This window comes from Petaurus breviceps, unplaced genomic scaffold (assembly GCF_028583685.1).
Source record: "Petaurus breviceps papuanus isolate PSGF00001 unplaced genomic scaffold, PetGlider_PUasm1.0 188, whole genome shotgun sequence".
NCBI classification, from domain to species: Eukaryota; Metazoa; Chordata; class Mammalia; order Diprotodontia; family Petauridae; genus Petaurus; species Petaurus breviceps.
This window is the reverse complement of record NW_027185804.1, coordinates 1,383,496-1,405,405: the sequence shown is the minus strand read 5'-3', so window position 1 is coordinate 1,405,405 and position 21,910 is coordinate 1,383,496. Positions and strand designations below refer to the sequence as shown.

The window sequence follows — 21,910 nt, the reverse complement described above, 5'->3', positions numbered from 1 at the left end:
AGCTATTTATTGCATCATGAGCCGCTCTTCTCAAGGAATTACACACCCACTCAAAAGAGATTAGCAGAATAATTCGCATAGGGAAACCAAAAAACAAATGATGACAACTATATGGTGTCCAAACTAGGGCATGTAATTACTTGGGTTGCCCATTCAGCTAGACCATGACTACATCTAGGACAAGTACTGCAGTTGGACAATGGATTGGATCCACATTTGAATAGGACCAAAGTGATTTAGATAGCATTTAGGAAATGATGCAGCACTTTCAATGGTTTTAAGTTGTTCTCTACTCTCAAAGCTCATTTTTTTTTATCACAACATTCTCCTACTGATATATTATAGCTGTGACTCATGCTAGATCGTCAGAAATATTATGATCTCAAAAGAATCAGAATTGCAAGGGATCTAAGGAACAATGGAGTGACACATGGTAGATGTACGTGGGCTGTACCAGTGATGAGGACCCACATTCCAGAAGGGGATCGGGATCATTATTGAGCTGATCAGCAATCTGAAAATAAGTGAGCTGCTCAAGGAACAAAAGCAAGGGATTACAGATGGTCTGCCCAAGAGTGGCAGAGGCATATACAAAATACTCAGAGATCCAGACAAAGGAGTCCAGTATTGAGCAAGGTCTATACTGGATTTATAATAAGAATAATATTGCATAGGAAGGTGTGGATGGATTGCAGTCCATCACAGAAAAAGGAATACCCATACTGATGTAAGCACAGACCCATTAAAGTATTCGTTAGCTGATATGGATCCATTGATGGCTATCAAAGAGGGTGGCATAAGGCCAAGAGAAGTTATGACTTACCCAATGCCCAATGAATATTTAGCAAATCCAGGATTTGAACACAAGCTCTTTGACCCTAGATGCAGGATTCTTTTCACTGCTTACAATAACTAGACAACTTGTGAAATCCCTTATGCTTCTGAAATTCTATAATCCTGCTCTCTTTACCAGCACCAAAAAAGGTCATGTAATAGTGAGAAACCAGAACCACTTCCACCCTGGGGAAAAAGCTATAGAGTAAGACAGTGAAGTAGACCATATGCAAGATCTATGTGTGATGTGCAGCACTGAAATGAGGACTCCAGACCAATGACATTAGGGATGTTTGGAAGTACCTAAGACTATAGCACTACACTAAATATTGTGCGTGTGAGACAGTGCAAGCAAAATGTTTCACAAACAGGAGCGGCTAAGTGGCACAGTGAATAGAGCACTGGACTTGGAGTCAGGAGGACCTGAGTTCAAATCCAGCATCAGACACTTAATTAACACTTACTAGCCTTGTGACCTTGGGAAATTCACTTAACCCTAATTGCCTTCCCCCCTCCAAAAAAAGAAGAAAATTATTTAAAACAAGTTTTACAAACCTAAACGTATTACATAGAAATACTAGATTTTATCATAGCTGTCACTGACACCTATGATAAGTAATCATGTCATGTATTGCCATCCGTTCTTTCTCCCTAGATAAAAAGCCCTAGATTAACTTTTGTTGTTTATCATCTCTGTCTCCCATTGTGTCTTGTACAGTGTTAGACCCATAGTAGGGGATACAAAAATATTTTCTGACTGAGCAAATGATTGATTGATTGATTGATTGACTGAAAAATGTTTCCAGCAAGCCCCAGTGGGCCATGAGGCCTCAGCCTATCAGGAATTACTTTCCTAAAATGTTATTTTCCAGATCAGTTGGCAAGACTGCAATCCAAATTTCGGATTTCATAAGTGGGGGATAGATGGCAGGTAGCAGGCCTTCAAAATCAGGAAGGAACACATCAAAATCAAAGTAGGTGTTGCTTCTGAGAAGCTGCGCATATAGCACACAGCTGCAGAGATGGACAAGAATGCTTACCAGCAACAGGAGCAACTGGGAAGGACCCTGATGGGGGCCAAGTTCTACAGCAGAGTTTCCAGATCATTAGCATTTTCCTAGAGAGCTGTCTAGCTTTGGCCTGTAGCAAAATGAGCTATGTATTTAGATAGGCAGATGCCTAAAGTTTGCTGACCCTTTGAGAGACTCTTCCATAAAGGGTCAAGAAACAAATGTAGCCTAGTTCTCTACATCAGGGGATTGTGCCATGCCTCTGAAATAACCACTGTAGAGAAGACCTGAATAAAAGTCATCTTTCAAAATCCTCCCTCCCAGGTCTGACTTCAGCATTTGAGACAGGAGGATAATGTGGTAATAAAGAGTCATTCAGAACGGTGGTCAAGGATATGTTTCAGACATGTATGCTGTGGTTAGAAACACCTTAAAGGCTCCATTCAGTGCCTTTAGGAGTAAGACACAAAGTGCTAAGTGTTCAAATCACTCATGGATAAGGAGAATACAATTTTTTTTCATATAAATTAGAAATGTGAAAAGTACTGAATGGGATTCTTTTTCTTTTTAAGGACCAGTTACAAGACTGGGACTATAGTCAACAAAACCATGGGAAACCATATATTTTATGGTTTCTACATCATTCCCTGTGAACCAACATGAAGCCTGGAAGAGATCTCAGATACCATCTAGACCAGGGCTCCAAGGGGTCCATGGATAGATTTCAGGGGATCTGTAAACTTATATTGGAAAATAATTACATATTTATTTTTACTAACTGTAATGTAGTATTTGCTTTTTTACTTAAAAGCTTTATTATTTTAAAATTATTTTAAAGTATATAAAATTTATTTAAATTATTTTAAGAAGGAATTCATAGGCTTCCCCAAACAACCAAAGGTTATATCGGCTTTTTCAGAGAGCTCAAGGAGCACAAGACTGGCCTTTTAGATTGACCAAGAGGTCCATGACAGCAAAGGTTAAAACCCCCTAGTCTAGAAGACCTTCTTTCATTTTACAAAGAAAGAAATGAAAGCCCAAGAAAAGATAATACTTTGTTCTTGGACACCTGGTGAACCAGGATGCAACCCTGGACCTCTTAAATCTCAATTCCAAAAATCCCAGGCTTATCCAAGGCTGTTCAAGAAGGTATTCTACACATTAAATTACTAAAGAAAAGTTTAAAATTAGCTGAAGAATATTTCAAAATTACTAAATTATCAGAGTGGGGAGAAGAGACTCTTAGAGGTATAGATACCCCCCCAAACACAATTTCCTTATAATTAAGTGATGCTTTCTTCAGGAAGATAAATTCAAATGTTTCTACATCCAGCCTCTTTACCTGAATCTCTCCTTTGCATGTAACTTATTTACATTCTCTGGTACTTTTGTAGCTTAGTTATTTGTTTCTATCCTTTACATTTTTCTTACTCTCCTATCATAGCTATTTGTGTACTTGTCCTTTCCCCTCCCCCTCTGCAACCCCTATGATATTAGAAACTCCTTGAAAGCAGGGCTTGGGGCATGTCTATCTGCCCAGTCCAGTGACTCACAAATACTCCGCAATTAATACAACACTTACTGAAATGAATTTAATTGAATTGAGCCATACCACTCCAGGAAGGGAATTATATCCAGGATATGGTCTGACTCAAGTTATTAATAAGTTCACCTAATAGTAGTTATTTTTCTAAAATATTCTCAAAAGGTTAAGGGGAATTAGTGAAAAGAGAGACTTCTAAGAAACTCATTATTTGAATGTTTAGGGCAAGACATGCTAGTGTTTGCCTTTTCTATGTCATTTTTATTAGCTTGAAAGTTATGCAAGTCTTCCCAACAAGCAGCTATAAATATTGATCCTGCCCCATCCCCTCAAGAAGTCAATAGCAATCTCTGAATTTCATGTTTGTTTTTTTCTTCTACTCTACTTGTAACAACCTCACATCTAAAGAAGGTCAATTTCAAAAGATTAACCTAGGGAAGTTAATAATCTATCAAGCACAACCACTTATACAGATAAAAGAAATTGCAAACAGAAATACTGCATGGTGACTTTGGATTTAAATGCCAAGCCAGGACATGGCCAACAAAGTGGGAAGTATGGGCATCAGACCCTCTGTGGGAATTTATCAGAACAGTCCAACTGATTACACGGGTGTCTATTCTACCAGCTCCTAGATGGAGTATCCCAGATAGTCAAGAATGGTGTGACTGTGTTCTAAGTTCTCTCCCTATTTCCTGCTCAAATCAAGACCTTAGGTTATCCCCAGGTTGCTGGGTTCTTTGTCCATAATGGTTGAGACAAATCCAAGATTGATGCAGAGTTAATATGTAAGACATAGTTTCACTTCATGGGAAAATGAGGCAGAAACAAAAACCATCTTGGAGGAAAAGCCCTGAATGTTGAGTTCAAAGAGCTGAGTTTGAATCTTAGCTTTCCCAGTTGTTGATCTTGGGTAAGCCTTTTTGCCTCTAAGACTCAGTTTCCACTTCTAGAAAAAGGATTCAAAAAAGGACTTCACCTTATAATCCTATGGTCATGTGCACTGCAGTAGGTCTCCTGAACTTGGGCTCTCAAATGACTTTTTTAGTTTGGAAGCAGAGATGTTTTAAAATGCTACAGTTTGGGGATTTTTTGCCACATCTGTAATCCTTGCTCCTGAGGGGTAGGAGTATGGTAGGGGCTGGTGGATCACTTGAGCTAAGCAGTTCTGAGCTGCAATAGGGCTAAAAGCCATTGAGGCTTCTCACTAAGTCTGATGCTAAGGAATGTGGCATCACCAGGTGCTCAGGATGGACAGGGAGGCAGTCACAGCTTTTAAGCCATCTGCAGTTGGGTTGAGCCTATGAGTGACTAATGCATTTCCAACCTGAGCAAGTTAGAGAGGCCTAGTCTCAAAACAAACAAACAAAAACCACTTTTTTTTTTTCCCCTTCAGAGAGTGTGTGTGTGTGTGTATGTGTGTGTGTGTGTGTGCGCGTGTGTTGGGAGTTTGGGAGGGGGAATCAAACAAGCCCCTCCAATGCCTCGCTGCTGGGGTTATTAGAAATATCTCTTAATGAAACATAACTATAGCACAACTTCCTTACCATGTTGGTGTTGGGGACCAGTTTTATTGGAGGTTGTTCCTGCTGTGACATGAGATGCCCTGACCCAGGAGAAGCAGTTTGCCCCATAGCACAAGTATCCTACCTGTGTCCTACCCAAGGCAATTTCCCTCCCTTTTCCTTGTTCCTGTAAAATAGTAATAATAACAGTACCTACTTCCCGGGATTGTTGTGAAGATCAAGGGAGATAGCAAGCGCAAGGCCCACTGACAACCTTGAAGCATCCTATAAAGGCTGGCTATCATTATCATCACTGGAAATACTTTCATCCAAACATGAGATTTTACAACACGCTCCCTTCCATTTTCTCTTTCCACCTAGGGCTGAGCCATAAACTCTCCCAAACCATTTCCAAGTCATCTGCTCAGATGTAAACTCTCTGCCATCCCACTTCCATACATGACTGAAGTCAATTTGCTGTTCCCTGGATTACATTTCTTGCTGTTCTTATAAACAGAAAAGCAGCTCCCTGTTTCTTCCCTTGGGGTATCTCTTTTCTCACTGCACATTCAAGTTCAGTCTGCTCCTTCCTTGGCACAGTCCTGTGATTCAATCCTGCCTAGGTTTAGCAGTGATGAATGGGACCCCTCTTGTTGCCTTCTCATACATGTGATATTCCAGCTCCCAGCCCTCTCCCAAGGGCTTCCCCAGTCAAAGATTAGTGAGGCTGCTGCTTGTAGCTTTAGCTGCACTGTCTGTCCTCCTGTCCCTCCACCCTCTGCCAGACCTCCCTGGGGAAGAGAGAGACGTCGCGCCCCTTCGATCAAGGGCAGCTAGCCAACTGTACTGCCATGACTGTGGTTACTGGGGGGCCATCGGTAAACAGCTTCTCTTGGTGCAGACAGTAAGTCAGCCAAGTCAAAATTTATACCAGAAATCTATTACCTAATTCTTAAACAGAATGACATAAAATCGTACTCCCAGATATCAAAAACATGTCTAGTTCCTGATTTCAGCAAGAAAAATCCACATTGTTGCTGCCTCCACCGCAGAATAATTTACTGCAACAGGAGTCCAGTATTCTGAGCCAAAAAGTGAGGGCCCCATAACCGATGTCAAGGTCAATTATCTCGTGGTGGAGCCCACAACAAAAGCAGACTATTGCGATTAGAGTCCTAAGCGCAATACAGGGAATCTACAAGGCTTCTGGGGATTCTTAAGGCTTGGGGTGGGAGGGTGGGGGGGTTGTTTATTTGTTTGTTTTAAATAAACTATCCAAAACATGGTGTGTGGGCGCCAACCATCTTAGATTCGTTTAGAAGACAAAGAGCAAGCTTCTCTGGGATCCTGGGTGAAGGGCACTGCTACAGGACAGAGCCACGTGTGCACTTGTAAGACTGAATGGATTCTAAGTCACCTCCTAACAAGAAACTTTGGATAGAGAAGGCCAAGGAGTTCAGTTCCTACTCCTGACTGTGACCAGGGCTAAGCTGCCACTTATCCTCTCCATGCCCCAGGCAGCTTTCTGGCACCATAAATCACAGAGGAGTTGCCATTCTGCATCAGTGGAGGGCCTTTTTATACCTAGACTGCATCACACTAATGAAATAACATATCAGGACCAGAATCACAACCTAATCAGTGGTGCCTACTCCAGACAAATTCCCAGCTTTCTTATGGAGTTGTTCCTTCTCCTTAGGAAGACTATTCTGACTTCCCTCCCCAGTTGCTAGTACCCTCCCCCCCTCCAAAATGACTTTGTATATGCTAACATTCTTATCTGTATCTTACAGTCTTACTTTCTTATCTGGTCTCACCCTTCCCTTAACTCCCCCCTCTCCCCTCCCAAAGTAAGATCCCTGAAGGCAAGAACGGTTTTTTGTTTCTTTGCTAGCAGAGTCCCAGGTGCAGGTAGTAGTGAGTGCCTGGGCCATGGGAGGTGTTGGAGGAATGAGAGAATGGGCTTCCAGCTGGGCCCCGAGCAGGGGGTGGGGGTGGGGGTGGGGGGCAGGACAGCCTGGGTGGCCCAGAGCAGAGATCTTACCCTACAGTGAAGAACTGTCTCATCTCCTGTCTCCGAGACCTCATCAGCTGCTTGTACTCTCCGATGCGGAGTTTTTTGCCATCAACAATGCAGGTGCGTTTTGGTCGGGGTTTATACTTGTAATTCGGGTACTTCTCTAGGTGTATCTTGCTCAGCCGGGCCTGCTCTTCATAATACGGCTGCTTCTCTTGGTTGGACATGGATTTCCAGCGAGAGCCTGTAGACAAAACATCACTGAGGTCCCACGGGAAAAAAAGGGACATTCTGACCACCCCCTGAGCTCCCCCTGCTCTGTGGCATTTCTGAACACCAGCCCCCCCAAATCTTCCAAAATGGGCCTAGAGATGAGTGTGCATTGCATTCTATAATCATCTATCCCATTACTGCCATTCTTCATCTGTAGATCCCTGGCACTGAGCATGGGAATTTCTACGTTGTGGGTACTTAATAATCCTTGGTTGAATTGCCTTTTCTCCTAACCCAAAGTCAGAGTTACACTATACAATAGCCTTAATTCACAAGACTATCCCAACTCCACTCCAGTCCTGAATTGTCTGTCCCCCACCTCCTTCACCCTTTCTTTTTTTAAGATTTAAACTGATAAAGAAGACTATGAATTGTTTAGAGTGATCCAGGAAGTTTAGGATGCGTTCACTTGGTTCCAGAAATATAAGTGCTTCTCACATACCGAATATCCAGGGTAGGACAGGCCTACCCTTTGAAAGGAGGCCAGCAGATGTTGACATCCTAACGGATTTAAAACTCTGCTGTCTGGGCACATTGTCTTCTTTTGGCCAGTAGTAATTAAAAGCACTGAACTCTCCTGGGGAAGTTTTAGCTCAAGGACCGGAAAGCAGAGTTGCAGTTATATATACCACTTTTAAGGATTGTAAACGTTCATTCATAGTTACACCAATAAAATGACTAAAAATTTTAATACAGTTTATACAGGAAGAGGTAGAAGTATTCAAATCTCTAATATTGTTTATAAAAAATTATCTAAACACTTGACAAGGAAGGGATGTGTTTTTTTAAGTGTAACAAATTGCATTTTTGTGTGTGTGCTTCCCTGGGGAAGAAAGCTGTTACATCCAGCTGGGAGCACAGGATGGCAGCTACTCTGTCCCTACGTAAACAAATGAAAAAGTTGTACAAATAGTGTCTGCAACCAGCAGCACCCCACATCTGCCCTGGTAGTATGGCCCTCCTCTGCTCCTTCCTCGGGGGCAGGAGCTAAAGGTGCTGAGAGTGTCTGCACATAGCTTTCTGCATGCCAGCCTAGCCTCTGGCAGGTTAATGCCATGCCGAACAGATAGAGTATTTCTGGCACTCCTGAAATATTTATGCCAAAAGTTTACATTTTAATGAATACAGTTACTATACTCCTAATGGTTTTTTCGCAGAATGCACACAAATAATATAGATTCTCCACAGCTGCCAAATTTTAAACAGGGTAGGATTTATACCCAACTGAAAGCCTATTCATGTTGTTACTGAAATGGCAGGCTAAAATTATGAAAACTTTCAAGCAAGATATTGAACTTTAGGACAGAGAAACATTGATTTCCAGGATGTTTTGCTTACAGAAAAAAAATATATATACACACATATATTTATATATCAACTGTCTTTATGCAGCACATTTCAGTTAAAAGGGGTCTAGGATTCAAGACCATAGCATCCATATATGTCTCTTAGTTGAATACTGATTTTTTTAAAAGTACTTTATTGTTAGTGACATTTTAAAAAATCTATCTTTAGCTTAAAAGGCTATAAGGACAAGCCTGGGTTTTAACTTTTCACCACTCTTCATTCTGATGTATGTTTCTAATTTGCAAAGAGGTCATTGACTCACACTGTCTCAGAATTAAGTTAAATTATTTATCTAGAGGCAAAACATGTGTATTTGTGTATGCCCCCAATCACTGATATTTATTCAGGTTAAATATTTATTGCTTTTGAACAAAACATTTAAAAAATTAAACCACAGTTTCTGGCTCTAAATGTGTTTAAAGCATCTTAATCTGCTTCCTTGGGAATTTTGTCACATCATGACAATTTAAATAGAACAGTGCTGCATTCTGTTGGGTTTTTTTTTCTCTCCCTTAAAAAAGAAACATGTTGACTCTAATGCGACATATTGAATAAAATATGTTCAATATGTTGGGGATAATAACTCCAAACTGAAGGAGCTGCATTAGGACAATTCTGTCCTGGTTGGCCAAGGCAAGTGTTGAGTCAGCCCCGGGGAACTTGCTTAATGTTATGGAAGGGCGCCGCCACACCAAGGGCCTTTGACCTGCGGTCTGGATGCTCCATTGGCTATTATAAAATAATAGTTTGGAACTAGTCGTGTCTTATTAACATGAATCTAACTCTATTTTACAAGTTTCCCAAGTTATCATTAGAGGCACTGTTCATAGTGCCTGAATTTCATGCCCTCTCTGGGTTTTCAAGCAGTTTCTGATGAGCTGTTGTAATGGGGTGTATTACAAGGAATTATTGTAGCAGAAAACTGTAAGGTCTGTGAGTGTTTCTAAGGCTTTGTGGCAGCCTGTGAATTTAACACCCAGGGGTCTCCCTGCCTCTCCTCTACAAAAGAGAGGGGAAAAAAACCCTCTTTTTCCTGCACTCCTATTACTATGTCAGCAGAAAGCTTAGAGATGCTAAAATGCATGCAAGCAAATGTTAATAGTACTGTCTTAGAAAGGAATTCTTCACCTTGGCCAGCTCTGTGAAAAGAAAGGGCAAGATGGGTACTGTGAGTTATGCCTGTGTCCCTGCTGCCGGGGAGGCTGAGACTAGTGGATTGCTTGAGCTCAGGAGGTCTGAGCTGCATTAGGGAAAGGAAGGAAAAAGGGAAAAGAGAACAAGGAAAAGGGAAAGGAGGAAAATGGCAATGGCACAGAGGCAAACAACCAAAGGCCAAGGTTTCTTGCATTGTCCGAGCTTCCTGAGCTTCCTCGGAATGCAATTAACCAAACAGTCTCCTCTCCCCCCCCCCCCTTCTTGGTTTACTTCCCTCCCACATTGACTCCCCTTCCCCACTGGGCAGTCACTGAGAAGAAAGCCAGCTGGGGCACTTACCTAGAATCTTACTAATGTTGGAGTTGTGCATGTCAGGGAAGGCTTGTAGGATTTTCCTCCTCTCGTCCTTTGCCCAAACCATGAAAGCATTCATTGGTCGCTTGATGTGTGGTTCGGTGCTAGCCCGGCCCCGGGCATCCCTGTAGACTCGGGCTTCAGCCACCGTGGCACCTCCTGTTGGCCAACAATAATACTGCTGTAGTTTAGCTGCAGAGCCATTCACGGCTTTACTTCCTGGAATGTCAGGGCATGAAGACACAAGACGGGTGCAAAGCATTATTAGCTGGATTGCAGATCTAGGCCTGGCTCATTTGTCTTCCCTTTTCTACTACCTTCCCCACCTTCGGCTTCTACACAAACTCTGGCCACCTAAAGCCCTACTGGACGGTCATTCTCCTTTCTGACTACTGGAATCCTTGGTTTCTTTCTAGGCTCGCCTCAGGGGCCACTTCCTAATTTGGGGTATGGCAACATTTTTTTTTAAAGTATAGTTTGGAAACTGTATATCGACCTATGAGTTTGTATATATTGTAATACTATATATTTTATATTATGCATTTAAAAACATTAATCTGAGAAAGTGCACAGGCTTCCCTAGACTGCCACAGGGGTACAGGGCATGAGAAAGGTTAAGAATCCCTGCTAAGTAAAGAAATAATAAAACCTAAATGAAAACCTTTTCTAATCCCCTCAGTAGTAAGAGCCTCCCTTAAAAATTACTTTGTATTTATTTTACTTACATGTGTACATGTTGTTTTCCAAAGTATAATGTAAGCTCCCTGAAGGTAGTTGTTTTCATTTTTATCTTCCTATCCCTAATACCCATTTAGCACAGTGCCTGGCTTAGAGTAGGCACTAAATAAATTATTATGGAATTAAAATAGACTGGAATACAGCTGCTGAACAGTGCTGCTCATTTATATATGTACCAGGTCCTTCTAGCCAGACTGTGAGCTCCAAGAAGGCAGGGGTGGCTATTTCTGAATGATTTCTGTATCTTTCTTATGACTGAGCAAAGTCCCCTACACATAGTAGGGGACAGAAGGAATTCCAATGAACCATTATTTCCTGAAGTCCCAAAGTGCAACTAAATCAGCGGGACAAACTCACATGTTTCTTTTATACTAGATGCATGTTGGGGAAAGAAAGGCATGTCCCTCTTAGATGGCCTCTTGCAGAATCTTTATCTTCTCAAATTGCCTTCTAAAATCCTATAGCAAAATAAATTGCTTTGTTTTTCCCATAACACTTATCTTTTTCAGAAAAACACTAGGAATCCCCTCATTTCAGGGGCTCTGGGCTCCTACTTTTGATGTTGTTTATCTGCTACCTTTTGCCTGTGTCTAAGATCATTTTAGCCACTGATAGACAAAACCTTTTTGGTTTAGTAGACAGAGTTCTTGCCCCGATTCTGCTCCAAAGTCTAGGATCAAGCTGACATCCCCAGAAACACTCAGGTCTGAGGGCACAGAGATGGGGAGCATTGAGGTTTGAGGCAGACTTCCTTATAAATTGAGTGACTTCATGACAGTTATGTTGAAATTCACACTCTCCTTGCCAGCCTCTTCCCTAAGGAGTATTATTCCCTAAGTTCAATGAGCTCCATTATAAGCGACAGGTTGAAAGGGACTAAGGTAGCCCCTACAATCACCCCCTTTCAGAGTTTTAACAGTATAAATGAATAGACTTTAGAAAAGTATTATATAGATTATAGAAATAAGTTTCTGACTCTCCCTGATAAATGTTTTGGTTTTTCCCTACCTTGAGAAACCAAAGCCCTCAGTTCTACTGCAGCTTTATCACCCCCAGAAGCCCAAGGGGTGCCCTGGCAAATCGATGTAGCTGGAGAATGTCTATACTTCGAATTTGGAGCAGGAGAGATTGTTACTGTCAATCCCCCTTATGAAAAAGCCAGAATAGCTGCCCTTACAAGTTTAGAAAGAAGCAAAATATATTTTAAAAGGCATCATTACTGCTTTCTGGAAAAAGTAAATCCTTTCAGTTCAATTGAGTTATTGTACAGAAGCAATGTGGACTAATCAATCTTAGGCTCGACCACTCTACCTCAGGATACCTTGATTAAGTAGAAATGTGTTGGTGTCAAAGTCCATAATAAATTAGAACATTAAAGTGCATTATTATTTCATAAACATGGCCATTATTTATTTCCAACAAAAGACAGGATAAAAAGAACAAGTTGGTTATTCTGCTGAATTCCCATTCTCTCTGGGGGTGGGGTTATCCCAAAGGGCTCACAAACACAGTTTTCTTGCCAGCCCCCCTTCCTTTGGACCCCACTAGCTAGGCAGAGAGATTCCTTCCATGGAAAGTCCCCGAGCATGGGATGCATAACTAATATGCTACCTTTTTGCCACCATCCCCACAGTACATTAATTTCATTTAAAATGCACTGACCATACAGGATAAATTGATTTCACTTGCTATGGCTTTGACAGCCATGTTTATTGCGCAGTGAAATGTAGTGTAGCTTCAAGCTGACAATATCCATCAACACAGGGCAATATGCTGACTGCTGGGCCAGATGAAGGCATACATTACTCTAGGAGCAAAACACTTATTCAGATACGACACAGTGTCTTCTCCTGAGGATCACCGGGATAATTTATGATGTCCTCCATGCCATTACTTTACAACTGACACGGATTCAGCGATTTATATACTTGCCCACATACACATAAAAGGAGACAGGTTTGTGGGGAATGTCAGATGAAAAGACATTTCAATATTATTTTAAGTTAACTGCTGTGCCACAGGTGTTTAACACTGTAGGCCATCTTTAATGCTCTCACTTTCCACTCCCCATGAAACAAAGAAGTGAAGCTTTTTTTTTTTTCCCCCTGAGTCAGGAGCAGAATGAGGGAAAAAGAGAAACTTTAGGGAGTTTCTTCACTAATAGAGAGAGGGAAAAGTCTGCATTGAGGCTTTGATGGATGCCTTCAAGACACTCAGCCAGGAAGCAGCTGGGCAAGGGACAGACTACTTTCTTCCCCCATTCGCTGGGCAATGGAGAATCCTCAGGCTTTTGCTTGAAATGTCCTATTTCCTTTTTCTTAGTATGGAGAGGCAGGATGGTAAAGTAAGAAGAAAGGCTTGCCCTTCTCTCTGATATCTCTACATCTATGAATGATGGCTCCAACTTACTCCAGCTCCAAAGCTCAGAGGGGTCTTTGACTTTTTTTTCTCTCACATCTCCTACTGTTAACTCTGCCTCCACACACTGAATTGAATCTATTCTCATTTCCACTCAGTGTATCTACCAAGGTACAAGTTCAAGGTACATGCCTCGAGTCTCTACTCAAACATCTTTCACTCAGCTATTCTAATAACCTTCCTAATGCACTGTCCATTCAATGTCATTTCTCTGTCGCCCAAAAGCTTCAGTGGTTCCCCACAGTCTACCAGATAACAGTAGATCTCCCTATTTCTGGTCTTCTAGGATGTTTCCAATCTGACCCCAGTGTATCATTCCAGTATTATCCCATCAGATTTGTCTTCATTAGGGTCCTGCCCTCCTTTAGTGCAATCCATGCCTCTACTTACCCAATGTCTAAGATAAATTCCTTGCCCCCTTCATCTGTTCTCTTCCTTCAAGACCCAAGTCATGTGCCACCTCTCCTGATCCCTCCCTCTGCCCCTGCCCCCTGCCCTACCATCACTACCACGTGAAAATGATCTCTGCTTCTGAAAAATTCTCAGAGCTCTCTGCCTAACACTTTTCTTTGCTTTTATCACATTTTCCTTTGCATCATCAGCAGTATTTGTGCACATGTTTATAGCATCAGTGGGAGTGGGAGTGGGAAGGAACATGGGGATGGATGGAAAAGATGCTATGGAGGGAGAATGAAAAAAAAATTGACAAGATCTGAGTCCAAACACTCCTTGGGGGCAGCAACTATGTTTTCAGGTCATCTTGGAATCCCTAACATCTTGTCTTTCCATATACTAAAGTCTTAATAAACTGCGAATTGAAAAATGATTGAATAGCGGTGGCTGGGTGGCGCAGTGAATAGAGCACCGGCCCTGGAGTCAGGAGGACCTGGGTTCAAATCTGGCCTCAGACACTTAATACACACACACACACACACACACACACACACACACACACACACTAGCTGTGTGACCTTGGGCAAGTCACTTAACCCCAACTGCCCTCCAAAAAAAAAAGTGATTGATTTCTAACTCCTCTGATAAGAAGTCTAGTCCAATTCTATTTTCTTCTCATAAGCTGCTCACCTGTTGGTTTCTTTGAAGCCTCTATAGTCAGCTCACCTGGACTTGAAGTCTGGTTGGACCAAAATATAAGAGAAAGACTGAAAGTTCTCAGAGACACAAAATCACCAGAACTTTCCACAATCTTTCTTTCGAGACTATAATTTTAATGTGTCAATGCCAGATAGTATTAATTCTGCATTTAAATTCATAATTTTAATTGAAAAACATTTTTAAGGTCTTCAAAGGAAGAGTAAGAAGATCAGAAAAATAATCTGTTTCAAAGGGAACAGAAAATAATGCTAAAGTTGTTTTCAATTCTCTTCCCCCCATTTATGCATTTGAAGTCTAAAATTAACTTATTGCTATTATGTTTTAAAGTACAAAGAAAAGAGAATATGATTTCATTCATTTTTGAAAGGAGTACCCAGCTAATGAAAAGATAATTTTGCTTTAAAATGATTACACCTGTGTATCTAGGATTTTCTCAGCCTTGAATCTAGTTCTTCTACTAACTGACTATGTGACTTTGACCAAGTCACCCCTTTTGGCTTCAATTTCTAGAAAAGAAAGATGAGTTCAAGTGGCCACTAATGTTCCCTCCTGCTCTGATGGTTTGTGGTTCAGTGGCTGATTCTCTTCCTTAAAGGCTCCCCCACTCCTCTTTTAATGGGACATAGGCATTTAAAAAAAAATAAAGGCAATGATGCAGTTTTGTAGATTAAAAAGAAGTTGGTGGCCTGAGCTAGAGTAGGGAGAACCCTCATGGCAGGGCAGTTCTACAGAAGACCAAAGATGGACAACTGAAGCATCAACATCCATTAACAATGACTGAGAGACTAGCATTACCCATGTAGCTGAGGGAGAAAAATGTTCCCTTGCACTCAAGACAATGGCAGATTCATCACAGAAAGTCAAAGTAGTCAGGAATCTGGAGCCCTTCTGGGCTGAGTCATACTCAAGAGGATCCCTTCTATAATACTCCAATGAACAGTATACAACTCAACTTAAGCCCAGCATCCTTTCCACTGTCTCACACTATTTCTGATTATTCTAGGGGTGCTTCCTGCTGTAAATTTCAGGAAGAGAGGAGGATTTCAAGGCAGAAGGGACCTTGGGATCACCTAGTCAATCCCCTTTCATTTTACAGAGGGAGAAACTGGTGCCAGAAAGCTTAACTAATATCACAATGGGAGAAAGCAGCAGAGACAGAATTTGAACCCAGTCCTCTGACTCCAAACCTATCCCTTGTCCACTATACCATGTTACCTTTCCATTTAGAAAGAAAACAGAAAATTCAGGCAGGGTGATGTGCCAATCCACAATTTTTAAATGAAGGAAAAATTTATAATTAAATTATGATGGACATAAACGATACATAGATAGGGTAACATGTGACGAGTATATCTTTTGGACTTAGGAAACCTAATTTTGAAACCAACCATTGACTCTTATAAGCTGTTTAATTATAGGCATATTAGACTCAATTTCTTCATCTGAGAAATGGAAATACTAATACCTGTGATTCCTTTCTCACAAAGCTATTGCAAAGAAAGGGCTTTGTAAGCTTTGATTATTTGGATGGAACCATTATCATTTCAGTAAATATATTCCCTACTACAACCTATCCATGACTTCTCCGTCTCTCCAATTCTGATCCATATCCTTCCATAAATTTTCCATAAAGTATCTACACTATATTCTGGAGATTTTAATATTTAAGAAATGTTAATTATGTAACTTTGGACCTAGTGCTCTATCCACTGAGCAACCTATCTATCTCAAATCCAATCTTAGTCTGCCTTAAAAAGAGGCATGGTAATAATTATAACAGTACTTTTGGTGATTGCAAAGAGCTATAGATGTTCATGAACTGGGGAATGGCTAAACAAGCTGTGGCATGTGAATGTAATGGAACAGCACGGCATATGGAGAATCAATAAAATGAACACAGAGAAGTATGGGAAGACTTATATGAACTTAGGCAAAGTGAAGTAAGCAGAACTAGAAAAACTACAAACAATGAGTACAACAATATAGATGGAAAGAACAAAAATAAAACAACTGAAATTGAACAATGTAAAAATGTAATGATCAAACTTGGTTCCAAAGGAAGGCTGATAAAATACCTCTTCTGGTACTCTTCCCTTATTTTCAGGGGTGTGAACCCATAGGTAGGGGGGAGAACACTGCATTTAATGTTAGGCTTTTTCAATAATTTGGTTAATTTTGATGAATTGTTTTTCCCCTCATTTTTTATTCTTTGTTATAAGGGATGGCTCTCTGAAGTAGAAAGGGAATAGATATAGTAGAAAATATATGTGATATGAAGAAAAAAACATCAATAAACTTGATTTTTAAAAAGCAGAATGTTATCCAGCTCAGTGGAGATGATCATCCTGCAGCCTTCTCTCCTTGATAGAATTTGTATCAACTTCAATTCTGTTCATCACATTTTTGGATAAGCATTGAGAATTTGGAGCATGTCTACAGACTGGTAACTGGGATGGCAAATGGACTGAAAATCATGTTGTACAAGGACAGGCTGAAAGAACTAGGAGACATTCAATTCAGAAAAGTAGCCTTCTGGATGGGTGTGGGTTTATGGGAATAAGTGCTTTGTAAACTTTACAAAATATGCAAGCGTGTCATCATGATGATGATGAAGAAAATTAAAAGGAATAAATGTCTTCAAGTATTTGAAGGGTTCTCATATAGAGGGTTGAGACTTGTCCTGACTGACCTAATAAACAAGAATTTGAACTAGTGGGAAAGGAGGGTGGAGACTGCAGAGAGGTAGATTTCTGATAGAAAGAATTCCACCCCCCACCTCTCCCACCCCACCACATACACAAGAGCTTTTCAAAACTGAACTACCTCAGAGAGTAGTGAGTTCTATATCACCAGAGGTCATCGAATGAGGGCTGGATAACTACTTGTCAGGGATATGCAAGTCAGACTAGACAAATGAAATGATCCCTCCCAGCTCAGAAATTCTCTGATTCATTGGAACTGTGCTGAAGAGTCCCTAGGTGCCTCAGGAGAATGACTATGTTGAGTCCAAGGTAAATTAGAGAAAATGGTCCTGTTTATACAAAGAATTATAGTGAAGGGTGGAAATACTTGAGTGGTCTCTTAAGCTGTAACTGAATACTTATTAATAAAGAGAGAGACAAATGTAGAATGTTTTGTTGCACATCAGAACTCTTGACAATCACTGCATTTCAAACTATAAGTAGGTTCTTAGCTCCTTCAACCTGTCTGTCAAATAGAATCTCTTTGAGGCTCACATGTGAGATTTGGGTTGGAGTTGGAGGATACAGCTGATTACCCCTTGTTTGTGCTAATATACAAAATGAGGAGCATATCAGGGGCCTAAATTTTTTAAAATAGATCATTAAAGAAATTGAGAAAAGTAAATCAAAAATTAGGAAAAAAGGGAGGTATTGGCATTCCTGTCGTATTTTTTCATCAATGTTGATTCCTCCCCTCTTCCCCACACTCCCTCCTCACCCCTGCCCTCCCAAATGACAACAACAAATTTATCTTAATGTAATATATTAAATTATGGAATAGCTGACCGTTTTCTGTCTGTGACATTTATAGCCTTCTAAAAACTTCTTATTCATACTATTCCACCAGAGTGAGAGGTGAATTTCAGAATGAGGAAGATGGTTATGTTTTAGAACATATTTCTTTTTGCCAATATAATAAAGTTTGGCTGCTCTCATGGCTAAATTGACAGAAAAACATAAAAGTACCACAATCAGCTAGAAGGATAAGAAAAGAATGAGTGTCTTCTCTTCCTGTTTCTGTTTTACTTCATTCTCTTTGCAGACCCTGGCCATTAGTCTTCCTTTGCAGCCATGGAACAGCCCATGCAAGGCCATAATTTCTCAATTTCCCTAATTGAACCTGGTTGGTCAAAGACATGGGAGAAGATCCTATTTCCATATCACTGTTAGGTTTACAAAGTACTTTCCTCTTCATAAACATATTAGGTAGCAAATGTTGTAGCCTCCAAAAACTACAAACCTTCACTGACCAAGCAAATAGCTGGAGGCACATATGAATTTTTTTAATTCCTTATTGTTTTTCCCAAAGGGGTCATTTTTCCCCCTTCAGTTATCTATCTGTAGTCAAAGACCTCTGAAAGAGATACCATGAGAAGTTGAAGATTAAGAAATTACGAGCTGACTCTATAGGGTGGTTTTTCCAAGAAAAAAAGCTAGAAATAGGTAAACTGATCCCAGGAAACATGTTCAATTTAGGTAAGAAAGACCAAATGTCACAGTCCTTGTCCAGCCAGCTGACATCCCCCCTATATGCCAATATCATCCTGTTCTTGAGCTGGCACCTTCCCCATCTACTACCCACACTCAAGAAGGAGAGTACTTCTAAAACACAGCTAGGTTCATTAGGGGAACTCATTACCAGTTATGAGGTTCATGCCAACATTGAATGGATTGTTTGAATGTTCCCTTACTAAAAGATTCAAGGATGTGATTAAAACTGGAATATGTGGCAGAGATGCAAACTCTGCTAAGTAAACGCAGTGCTCATTTACAACATTATGAGCAAGGGTTATTGCAGAGAAGTCTTCAATTTTCCCTATCAGAGACTCCATTCTCCTGAAACATCAACAAGAAGAACCAAAAATGGGAATTCCCAAAGGTCAGCTCGGAGGAAACATAAACCCCTAATTCAATAACTGTGCTACTGCTTTGAGAAAGGCCTTATTATTGCAACATCCATATGGAGCCAATTGGACATTAATGACTAATCAATCCCTCCCCCTTCTATTCTACTTAGAGTGTCACAAACCATGTTTAGATTAGACCGCTTCCTGCTTAGGATTGCTCAAGATGTCTTTTGTTCTTTCAGGGCCCAGCCTGATGGAGGCAGCTTAAACAAACACACCACCCGAGTGGCGCAGGAGTTATAACGTGCCATATGTGAATGAACAAAGGGGCCATACTAAAGCCTTTTGTGGTATTTGTTAATGTTTTTCATCTGAGCTTAAAAAGACTTAATGACTTTGTGGTGAGCTGATGCATGTGGCTCGTGGCTTTGCAAAATGAAGGAAATTCTAGCCAGCAAGATACCCGTCTATATTTTCCAGAGTCCCTGGCTTTCCGTTTCAGAGGCAGAGTTTTCTTTCTTTCTTCTTCTTCTTTTTTAATTAAGTTACATTTGTTTCACATATCTAAACAAAATTCTTTATCTGGATTAAACTAGTGTTTCCCAGGACAATCTAGATAGATGGATCTCTCTCTCTCTCTCTCTCTCTCTCTCTCTCTCTCTCAACCTGTACACAAGAGTATCAGCTACTCTGTCGATATTTACATCTCCATATGTACTCAAATAAGTAAGACTTGTAAAATGTTGAGCTAAGGCAGTAGGACCCATTTAGCTAAAGCCCAGAGGTGACTGGAGCTACAATAAGACAGAAATTGCTTCTGGTTCCTAACCCTTCCAGGGGAAGCTGGCTGAGATTTAGCTGACCTTCCCTCTTTGCTCCCTGCCACTCACCACCCCCCACCCCAATCCCAAAGTACAGTGATTGTGAGCTGCAAACTCCGTGGGCTTCATTCAACCTAGGCTTGAAGCAAAATGTAGGGAGTGAGAACCCAATTGAAGGAAAACCCACAGGCCACTGACTTGGAGGGTGAGACTGTTCACTTAACCCTCAAACCCATGGGCTTATTTATGAGACTAATTCCAATAAACTCAATACTGCTGAATTTGAGGAACATAGTCGCACCACTCCCCCTCAGTACACGGACATCCCTAAAAAAATGCAACTTTTATGATACCATGCTTTACCCACTGACTTGTTGGGCAAATCAGAGGTCCCAGAACCTATCGCTTCCAGGATAATCCTGAGTTCTAATATTCCTGGCCTTATAAATATTACCTACCTGTTTAGATGCTACATCTTTTGAGCATTTAAGCAGACAAAAGTACAATGGGACTTCATGGATAGTAAAATTCTTAAGAAAAGGTATTACACACTCGCTGAATCACACCAACTGATGGAACCTCAGAACACAGACTTTAGAATCCTAGAGTCGGAAAGGGCCCTAGTACATACAATTGTTGGTCCGGGAGAGAACTTCTAAGTTCTAACATAGAACATAGCAAGATATAATTAGGAAAAAGATGGATCATAGACTGTCAAAGACCTCTTAGAAAATAGAACATAATTTGTTAGTGCAAGAAGAGCCCTTAGAACATAGAGAAAACCAAGGCACAGAGGAGAAGTGACTTGTCAAAGGTCACACCAGTAGTTATAGGCAGAGATATGACAGGATCTCAGTTTTCCTAACTCTCACTAACATGACACCGAAATTGGTTTCTAAAATGATCTGATTGGAGACAATTGAATTATTCCAATGGCATTCAGATAAGAAGGTCATTAATAACTTTAATTCACTGGCTTCTTGTTCCTATTTATTTTTCCTGGTGAACCCTCTACTTGTCAGGACATGGAGAATTCTAAGCATGACTGGTCCTGAGAGAAGTTTGCATTTTCTTATCTTGGTGAAAATGGAGGAAAAATAAAAGGAAAGGAATAGTCAGTATAATTTCTTCACTGTAAAGATTTGATGAAAGAATCTCTATGTACAAATGACCCATGTGCTCTGCACACACACACACACACACACACACACACACACACACACACACACACGAATTTTAAATAACATTAATAAAATCAGCGTCCAAAATTTGCTTGGTTATAGAACCATTATCATCTACCCTGGTCATGCCACATCAGAAATATTGTGTCCAATTCCATGTGCAACATTTAGGTAGGAAACTGGCAATCTGGAGAGTATCTGAGAAATATTACTGGTGAGCAAGAGGACCTGAAACTATGCCCTATGTACCTCAGGTAAAGGAACTGGAAATGTTTAGCCTGGACAAGAAAAGAATCAGGGCAGCTGTCTTTGGGTATTTGACATGCCTTGATGTTGAAGACCAACTAGACTTGTTCTCCTTGACCCCAGAGGACAAAACTAAGAGATCTGTGTGGCAGTTACAGGGAGGTCGATTTCAGCTCAATACCGAGAAAAACCTCCTAACCCTCTCATTGATCCAAAAATGAAATGGGCTACATCATACAGTAGAGAGGACCTCATTAGTGGAGATCTGTGAGTAGAGGCTTGATTATAAGGCATATTACAAATAAAATTTGTATTAAATTTGGGTATATGAGACAAAATGGACAGGTAGTCAGGAAGACTCATCTTCCTGAGTTCAAATCCAGCCTCAGACACTTCTTAGCTATGAGACTTTGGACAAGTCACTCAATCCTGTTTGCCTCCATTTCCTCCTCTGTAAAATGACTGGAAAAGGAAATGACCAACCACTCCAGTATCTTTGCCAAGAAAACCCCAAATGGGGTCACAAAGAATCAGATTCAACTGATACAGATGAACAACATGAGACTAGACAACTTCTAAGATAGTTCCTAATTCTAAGATCCTAAATTTTATAAGACAAGTACTCCTCAACTATTTTCTGTGCTTTGCCAACTATTTCTTTTTGTTTTTGGAGCCATAAAGGGAAGGTGAGAATCTGGCATGGCTACCTCATGTAGTCTGCTTATCCCTAAAGCTGTGCATCCTGTCCCAAACAAAGCAACCATTTG

General features: G+C 40.7%; 1 protein-coding gene across 30 annotated transcripts in view; it reads right to left on the bottom strand.

The window, feature by feature from the left end:
• The window catches only part of SOX6 (SRY-box transcription factor 6), a 672,513-nt gene that overhangs the window by 16,189 nt on the left and 634,414 nt on the right, over nucleotides 1-21,910 (bottom strand). For 26 of the 30 annotated variants that reach the window (XM_069091122.1, XM_069091109.1, XM_069091111.1 and 23 more), the window contains 2 exons: nucleotides 10,024-10,257; nucleotides 6,937-7,153 (listed from right to left, as the gene is read on the bottom strand). In XM_069091122.1, the coding sequence (XP_068947223.1) occupies nucleotides 6,937-7,153; nucleotides 10,024-10,257 (451 nt within the window). The remainder of the gene's footprint in view (nucleotides 1-6,936; nucleotides 7,154-10,023; nucleotides 10,258-21,910) is intronic. The other 4 variants (XM_069091112.1, XM_069091124.1, XM_069091113.1 and 1 more) reach the window with 1 other exon arrangement.